The sequence below is a fragment of the Lolium rigidum genome, unplaced genomic scaffold, assembly GCF_022539505.1.
Source record: "Lolium rigidum isolate FL_2022 unplaced genomic scaffold, APGP_CSIRO_Lrig_0.1 contig_26997_1, whole genome shotgun sequence".
Taxonomy (NCBI): domain Eukaryota; kingdom Viridiplantae; phylum Streptophyta; class Magnoliopsida; order Poales; family Poaceae; genus Lolium; species Lolium rigidum.
In genome coordinates, this window is record NW_025900070.1 from 24,823 (window position 1) to 34,294 (window position 9,472).

Here is a 9,472-nt window from a genome sequence, read left to right on the forward strand (position 1 = left end):
CGGACCGCCATAGCTGCTCACGCGCCTCCGCACGACCGCATCCGGTTCGTGGCCACCGTCCCCAACCTCTGCGTCGAGAAGAGGCGGCGAATGGGGAGCTGGGGTTGGGGAGAGGAGGAGAGGCGGCTCAAGGTGGGGCTCGAGGTGGGAGGTTTGAGGCAGCCGCGAGCGATTGGCAGAGGGAATCGCGACGGGATTGGGGGAGGAGGAGAGCGACGGGATTGGGGAAGGATGAGAGACGCGGGATTGGGGAGAGACGGGCGGCAGCTAGGGTTTCTCACCGTGGCTGTGTTCGTTTTATATGTCTCAGTGAAGAAAAACGGACGGCCGAGATTCGTCGCAAGGAAGATCCGATGGCTCTCATGCGAGGATCGCTGTGAAGCCCCCTATGGGGGGCATCATATATACCTTCAGATACCTTGGTTGAGGACTAATTCCTATGGTGCTGCTGCATGTGAAAGCCAATTTAGAAAGGCAATTTAAACATGATTGACCTCCTTTTAAGTTGTGGCGAACATCCTTCAGCCTGGTGAATCAGATAAACATTCCATTCAAACGAATAACACGGATGCAAAACTGATGTCTTCCATGGAAAGAAATAGCTGATGCAAAACAACAGAATTATTAACACGGGGCAAAGTGCAAACCCAAACCAGGAACCTCTATTTTAATCAGACCTTAAGGTATATACTTTAAACAGAAAAGGAGTATACCTATGCCAAGTAGCAAACAATACATTATCCTAAACCATGAGCAATTGTCCTTTCATGTAAATCTCGTATTGCATTTTAATATTAAAATACCTTATTGCTGAAGTGATTGAATATCTGAAAGCTAATTACATACTGAAAAGTTTGTCCCAAAAATATGCATCTTAGTTTCTTTACTGCCAAAAGATTAACAATCAAATTTTGGTAATTTCATCAAGCAGTATACGTTAGCATGAACCATAAGCCAGTGTACTTTTCAAACATATCGAGGTACAGCATAAAAATAAAATCATTTGATAATTTCAAAGCACAATATTAAAAGAAAATCTATCGTACACAAAATAGTACCATATTTGTGGCATCCAAAAGATAAACGAAATTTTGGTGGGGATAAGAAGTGAGATGATCTATGACCTGGGTACAAAGATACCAAATATATGAGCACATCAAGGGGAGGTACGTAAGGAGGATGAAGATGTGAAGAGATTGGGGAAAGAGTAGAAGAAAACATACCGTGATGCGTCCGTCCCATTCAAATCCATCCACACATCAAACAACCTTTTTTTCCCGTCCTTGATCACCGACAGAGTAGCATCCCATCGTGGTCTTCACTTTTACTCCCGCTTTCTGGAAGAGGAGATGAGATGGCAGCGGCCCCGTCGATCTAGGGTTAGGGAAGGCTGCAGGGGAAGGACGAGCTAGGGTAGAAATTAGAGAGGAGGGCGAGAGAGGAAGAGTACCGGGGAGGAGGACGAAGCACGAGAGGAGGAGGAGCTTACCTGCGGCGCCGCCGGAGTGTGATGGACGCGGGTTGAGCCTCTCCACCCGAGAGCTCTCTGTTCGGGAGGGGAAGAGAGGAGGCACGGGCGAGCGGCTAGGGTTTTCATCGGCGGTTTTGTTTGACAAATGAATGACTAAGATCGACGCGGAGCTCGTTTCCAGATCGTACGGCGCGGGGTGATCTTTTCCTCCCTGGGTATCGTGGAGCGCCCTCACATAGGGCAAGGGTACATGCACTTGCTTGTTCTCAATAGTGCTCGCACCTTGTTCTAATTAGCTTGGATTAACACTGATTATCATTGCATAGCATATGTTTCAACCAAGTGTTACAAAGGGGTACCTCTATGCCGCATGTACAAAGGTCTAAGGAGAAAGCTCGCATTGGATTTCTCGCTTTTGATTATTCTCAACTTAGACATCCATACCGGGACAACATAGAAAATAGATAATGGACTCCTCTTTAATGCATAAGCATTCAACAACAGTTAATATTCTCATAATAGATTGAGGATTGGTTGTCCAAACTGAAACTTTCACCATGAATCATGGCTTTAGTTAGCGGCCCAATGTTCTTCTCTAACAGTATGCATACTCAAACCATTTGATTGTGAAAACCGCCCTTACTTCAGACAAGACGAACATGCATAGCAACTCACGTGATATTCAACAAAGGTAAAAGAGTTGATGGCGTCCCCAGAAAACATGGTTACCGCTCAACAAGCAACTTACTAAGAAATAAGACACATAAGTACATATTCTTCACCACGATAGTGTTTAAGCTATTTGTCCCATGAGCTATATATTGCAAAGGTAAAGAATGGAAATTTTAAAGGTAGCACTCAAGTAATTTACTTTGGAATGGCGGGGAAATACCATGTGGTAGGTAGGTATGGTGGACACAAATGGCATAGTAGTTGGCTCAAGGATTTGGATGCACGAGAAGAATTCCTCTCAATACAAGGCTAGGCTAGCAAGGTTGTTTGAAGCAAACTCAAGTATAAAAGGTGCAGCAAAGCTCACATATGAACATATTGTAACTATTATAAGACTTTACATTGTCTCCTTGTTGTTCAAACACCTCAACCAGAAAATATCTAGACTCTAGAGATCAATCATGCAAACCAAATTTTAACAAGCTCTATGTAGTTATTCATTAATGAGTACAAGGTACATGATGCAAGAGCTTAAACAAGATCTATATGAGCACAACAATTGCCAAGTATCACATTATTCAAGACATTTTACCATTTACCACATGCGGCATTTTCCGTTTCCAACCATATAGCAATGAATGAAATAGTTCAAATTTCGCAATGAACATTAAGAATAAAGCTAAGAACATATGTGTTCATACGAAACAGCGGAGCGTGTCTCTCTCCCAAACAAAGAATGCTAGGATCCGATTTATTCAAACAAAACAAAAATAAAAACAAACAGACACTCCAAGTAAAGCACATAAGATGTGACGGAATAAAAATATAGTTTCACTAGAGGAACCTGATAAGTTGTCGATGAAGAAGGGATGCCTTGGGCATCCCCAAGCTTAGACGCTTGAGTCTTCTTAAAATATGCAGGGATGAACCACGGGGGCATCCCCAAGCTTTGACTTTTCACTCTTCTTGATCATATTGTATCATCCTCCTCTCTTGAATCTTGAAAACTTCCTCCACACCAAACTCGAAACAAACTCATTAGAGGGTCAGTGCACAATTCATATATTCAGAGGTGACATAATCATTCTTAACACTTCTGGACATTGCACAAAGCTACTGAAAGTTAATGGAACAAAGAAATCCATCAAACATAGCAAAACAGGCAATGCGAAATAAAAGGCAGAATCTGTCAAAACAGAACAGTTCGTAAAGACGAATTTTAAAGTGGCACCAGACTTGCTCAGATGAAAATTCCCAAATTGAATGAAAGTTGCGTACATATCTGAGGATCACGCACGTAAATTGGTAGATTTTTTTGATTTTTCTACAGGGACTACTGCTCAAATTCGTGACAGCAAGAAATTTGTTCCTGCGCAGTAATCCAAATCTAGTATTGACTTTACTATCAAAGACTTTACTTGGCACAACAATGCATTAAAATAAAAATAAGGAGAGGTTGCTACAGTAATAACACCTTCCAAGACTCTAATATAAAATAAAAGTGCAGAAGTAAAAAATAATGGGTTGTCTCCCATAAGCGCTTTTCTTTAACGCCTTTCAGCTAGGCGCAGAAAGTGTGTATCAAGTATTGTCAAGAGACGAAGCGTCAACATCATAATTTGTTCTAATAATAGAATCATAAGGTAACTTCATTCTCTTTCTAGGGAAGTGTTCCATACCTTTCTTGAGAGGAAATTGATATTTGATATTACCTTCCTTCATATCAATGGTGGCACCAACAGTTCGAAGAAAAGGTCTTCCCAATATAATGGGACAAGATGCATTGCATTCAATATCCAAGACAACAAAATCAACGGGGACAAGGTTATTGTTAACCGTAATACGAACATTATCAATCCTCCCCTAAGGTTTCTTTATAGCATTATCAGCGAGATTAACATCTAAATAACAATTTTTCAATGGTGGCAAGTCAAGCATATCATAAATTTTCTTAGGCATAACAGAAATACTTGCACCAAGATCACATAAAGCATTACAATCAAAATCATTGACCCTCATCTTAATGATGGGCTCCCAACCATCTTCCAACTTCCTAGGAATAGAGGTTTCAAGTTTTAGTTTCTCTTCTCTAGCTTTTATGAGAGCATTTGTAATATGTTTTGTAAAGGCCAAATTTATAGCACTAGCATTGGGACTTTTAACAAGTTCTTGTAAGAACTTTATAACCTCAGAGATGTGACAATCATCAAAGTCTAAATCATTATGACCTATAGAAATGGAATCATTGTCCCCGATATTTTGAAAAATTTCAGCAGTTTTATCAATTCCAGCAGTTTTAGCAGTTTCAGGCAATTTTGCACGCTTTGCACTAGGAGTAGAAACATTGCCAACACCAATTATTTTACCATTGATAGTAGGAGGTGTAGCAACATGTGAAGCATTATCATTACTAGTGGTGGTAATAGTCCAAACTTTAGCTACATTATTCTCTTTAGCTAGTTTTTCATTTTCTTCTCTTTCCCACCTAGCATGCAATTCAGCCATCAATCTAATATTCTCATTAATTCGAACTTGGATGGCATTTGCTGTAGTAACAATTTTATTATCAATATCCTTATTAGGCATAACTTTCATTTTTAAAAGATCGACATCAGAGGCAAAACTATCAACCTTAGAAGCAAGAATATCAATTTTATCAAGCTTTTCTTCAACAGATTTGTTAAAAGCAGTTTGTGTACTAATAAATTCTTTAAGCATGGCTTCAAGACCAGGAGGTACACTCCTATTATTGTTGTAAGAATTCCCATAAGAATTACCATAACCATTACCATTAGCGGAAGGATATGGCCTATAGTTGTTACCAGAATTATTCCTATAAGCATTGTTTTTGAAATTATTACTTTTAATGAAATTCACATCAACATGTTCTTCTTGGGCAACCAATGAAGCTAAAGGAACATTATTAGGATCAACATTAGATCTACCATTCACAAGCATAGACATAATAGCATCAATCTTATCACTCAAGGAGGAGGCCTCTTCAACAGCACTTCATTGTACTTCGTTCAGTTGTGCAAATATTATATAACCTTGCCGACAAGAGGCATACATCAGGTCATGCAAGTCACCTCCCAGCCCCTGTTTACAACGACGCCACTGACCCATCCCTTGTCGGCTGACTAAAATGCAGTCCCAGTGTTCAGGACATAGCCTACCTAGATGTCCTCTGTCCCAGTTTACAAATACTCCCTCCGTTCTTTTTTAATTGACTCAAATTTAGTACCAATTTATACTAAATCCGAGTCAATTAAAAGAGACCGGAGGGAGTAATACAAAAACGAAAACCAGGCTTAAGTGACAGTGGACAAGGTATAAACTAACAGTCCCAACACTACAAGTGCTTACATCTGACAAATTTTAAATCTATGATGCCGCAAACTACACTGTTGTTGCCTGTACTGAAATAATAGACTTCAGTGTGAATTTGAGAACATATACCTGAGCAGGTTCATTAGCAGAATATTTAGTCCATACAGCTATCATGTCCTGTGTCCCACGCACGCTGAGGACTGCTCCACAAATTTCATCGCCATATTCGAATCGTCCACCAATCAATGGCAGCAACTAAACATGAAGTTGTGAAAAGGTACTTAGGGTGGAATTTGAAGGTAAGGTAAGTGTCCAAAAGAAGGAGGCAAAGACGCTTACTGTATGCACCCAGAATTTGTCAGATTTCCCTTTGCCACAACTGATGGCCCATTTACCCCCATTAGCACAAATGGGGTCTTCCAATTTCGGCTCAATCTTATTCTTGAGGCAGTAGAGGTCAGCTCCCACGCCCAATTTGCTAGGGTGAAGTATATTGTTGTAAAGGCTGAAATACCAGCCAACCCGTTAGCCATAAAGGAATACATTAATCTAGTAAACGAAAAGGTTAAACATTTCAGTAAAGAAAGAATGAACTATCAAAACGAACATATCCTGATTTCCTAAGCAAGCTATTCTCAAAATCAAAATGTCCTGAAATATGTTGTGAGTAACAACAGGTATTATCATCATGGAGAAGACAATCAACTTAATAGCTGGATTTTTCACATATCTCCAATCACTAGATCGAAAGAGCATCATAGTTAATATAAAAAACAATCAGACTGTTTAACGGGTGAAGTTTCAGTATTTACCATGGTACCCAAAATTAGTCTCCCGATTCTGTTAGGCTTGCAAAAGAAGAGTGCGTGTGTTTCTAGCGATCAAGCTAAATGCAACCCTACACAGCCTAATGTGGATTAGATTACAACTATGCGACTAAACTTTATATAAACATTTCATTTTCCGCCCCAAGAAAGAAAAAAAAACGCATGTGAAATTCACTAAGAAACTCGCTGCTACACTTGATTGAGAGCATCATGTCAGCAATTGAAAAGTTTCATGCGTTCCCTAAGGCGAATATGTTGAGAGACATCTGAAATTACAGCATTAACTCCCTCCTACGAGCAATGAGCTGAGAAATCGACAATACAACATACATCGGAGTAGCCAAACATAACTCTGATCTAGCACCCGATTGACAAATAGGACTATTATACAGACACTTATTGGGCTAATGGTGCATAACCTCACTTCAAGGGCAGTGACCCTACTATTGTAAGAACTTGATATTTTTTATGTTCTTATGACCTACTCAAATAATGCATATAGAAAATTCACAGGAAATCCCTAGTTACGATGGGAATCCAGTGGGTAAATACCGTGGGGCCCATGGAATAGGGTTTCACATGAAATCGTGAGAGCAAGGTTGGGAAACCCACCCAGCTTGCATGGTGCCCTAATGTGGGTATATATGGGGTCCTAGCATACACGTCGATTAATAATTAATATGTCGTTCCTTCCAACCTTCACCCAACACTGATGATAGCACCAGCAAACGAAATATGGATATGAATCCGACCAATCGCTGGTTGCCACCTCAAGAAACCAGTCAAACTCTCCTTCCCTCCACAACCCCAACCTCATAATCCAAGCTTGTGCTTTAATTGTAGCATAACATTTTTGGTGACATGAGGAAACATGTGTATTAGGTCAACCGAAAGACTTGGAATCTTTATGTAGACAAGCATATGCAAGTTAGAGCATATATAAACTTTCCTATATAAATAAAAGGATAGTGGCCTGAAACTGTCATCCAACCTCCGGGACACGCATCGATAGCCCACCTTATCTCTTTCACATATCTCCAATAACTAGATCGAAGTTCATGATAGCGGTGCATCATAGTTAATATCAAAAACAATCAGACTGTTTAACGGGTGAAGTTTCAGTATTTACCATGGTACCCAAAATTAGTCTCCCGATTCTATTAGGCTTGCAAAAGAAGAGTGCGTGTGTTTCTAGCGATCAAGCTAAATGCAACCCTACACAGCCTAATGTGGATTAGATTACAACTATGCGACTAAACTTTATATAAACATTTCATTTTCCGCCCCAAGAAAGAAAAGAAAAACGCATGTGAAATTCACTAAGAAACTCGCTGCTACACTTGATTGATAGCATCGTATCAGAAATTGAAAAGTTTCAAGCGTTCCCTAAGGCGAATATGTTGAGAGACATCTAAAATTAACTCCCTCCTACGAGCAACCAGCCGAGAAATCGAGAATACATCGGACGAGGGTTTTTTTAGGAGGCCAAGGGTTGGGGGACTAGTGAGAAATGGGGATAAAACCTCCAGAATTCGTCGACGGTGGAGAAGGTGTGGACGGTCCTCTCCGAGGCGACCTTCCCGCCGGCCTCCACCTGCGGGCTGACGAGCCAGAAGGCCCAGCCGTGCTCGAGCGTTTGGCCGCTAACCTGCCCGTGCGCGGCGCCGGCGGAGTCATCGTTGTCGGCGATCTCTGCCTCCTCCATCTCCGCGTCGGTGGTCGCGGGGAACGTGTCGGCGACCTCGGCAACGCCGGCGGCGGCGGGGATGAGAACACTCGCAGCCGCCGTCTAGTGGTAATTGATTGCTGGAGCGGTACCTGTTTTTTTCTTGGAAAATAATCCTATGCCCCCGGGGGATCACGCTCTCCTAACCTCCGCACGCGCGTTCGTTGGATGGGATCCAATCGTGCGGTTGTCTTTTCCCTGGCCCCACTAGCAACCTCCCCGCAGGTCTATCTCCAACCTCCTCCACACGTTGCGCAGTTGCTGCTCCTCTCTCGTGCTTTTCCAGCGCTGCTGCTCCTGTCTCGCGTACGGCGCCACCGCCGCTCCTCTCTCAGCGCTAGCGCCGCCGCCGGTACTCTCTTCATGCCGGGCACCGCCACCGCACCTCTATCACGTTGAACGCCGTCGCCGCACGCCGCCCTCTCTCGGAGTTGTTCCCTCGGCACCTCCGGCATGGGGCACCCGCCGCCGCCCTACCTCCAACCTCGCCGGTCGCTGCCTCGCGCACCCGAGGGCACGCTAGCTCGTCTCCCCGGTCAAACTACGCCTCTATGCGCCGCCGCCGGCACGGAAACCCTAGATATAGCTGCGAGCCGCCGGCGTCGAGGACATTGTTCTCGTCGGGCCGTTTTTGCGAAGAGCCGAAGAGGTGCTTCCAAAGGAGTGGTTACTGGTGCTACAGGGGGGTTTGCTGCTGGCGCTTGGGCACCTGGCATTGCTACCGGCGGAGGCCGACATTGCTACCTTTAGTGTCTCGGTGTTGCTACCGGTGAAGAGTGGATTTGCTACCTTAAATGTTCGATTTTGCTACCAGAGGTTCGAGGCGGTGCTACCTAGTGCTACCTTAGGTGGGTGGAGTTGCTACATTCTTGGACGGCGCTGCCACGGCGAGTTCTTATCTCCGGCGAGGTCCGTGTCATGAGGATTTGCAACATATGAATAAAATAATTTGCTGCAATTTATTTGCGATTTTGCTACATCCGCGTAAGATGTTTGCTACGAGGTCTCCGACGAGGTCTCCGGCGAGACTCCGGCGAGCTTAGACTTTTTCTTTTGATTCATGGACGAACCGTTTTTGCTTCGACCATTTGTTGTCGGGGGTGATTTTTTGTCTGCGGAGGTGTTTTTTGCTACATGCAAATCTAACCGTCGAAATGGTTGATCCGACGTAGCTGGGGACCCGGGGCCGGGGAATCGGATCCCCTGGGGACGCCTGACAGCTTTCCTTTTTCTTTGTCTTTGGAGCGGTACTTTGGGATGGAATACCTAGCGGTATTTACGCCGTCTAGGTTTGAAATGTTTCCTCTACCAAGTGTATCTCCTTATATTCTAAATAAATAACATTTTAAACATGGTAAAATTATTCTAACATATACCCAATTAGCTCCTAGGGGACAGCGGGGCGAATCCTTAGCCGCCACCGTCCTAGTGTCCTCGTCCTTCGAG

At 43.1% G+C, this 9,472-nt stretch overlaps 1 protein-coding gene across 1 annotated transcript; it reads right to left on the reverse strand.

Annotated features, from left to right (window-relative positions):
- Positions 1-5,340: 5,340 nt before the first annotated feature.
- On the reverse strand, positions 5,341-8,481 carry LOC124680728 (eukaryotic translation initiation factor 4E-1-like). Its single transcript, XM_047215780.1, has 5 exons — positions 8,383-8,481; positions 7,824-8,089; positions 5,813-5,978; positions 5,597-5,728; positions 5,341-5,373 (listed from the first exon to the last, which is right to left on the reverse strand). The coding sequence occupies exons 1-5, from the start codon at positions 8,479-8,481 to the stop codon at positions 5,341-5,343; spliced, it is 696 nt and encodes a 231-aa protein (XP_047071736.1).
- Positions 8,482-9,472: the final 991 nt, after the last annotated feature.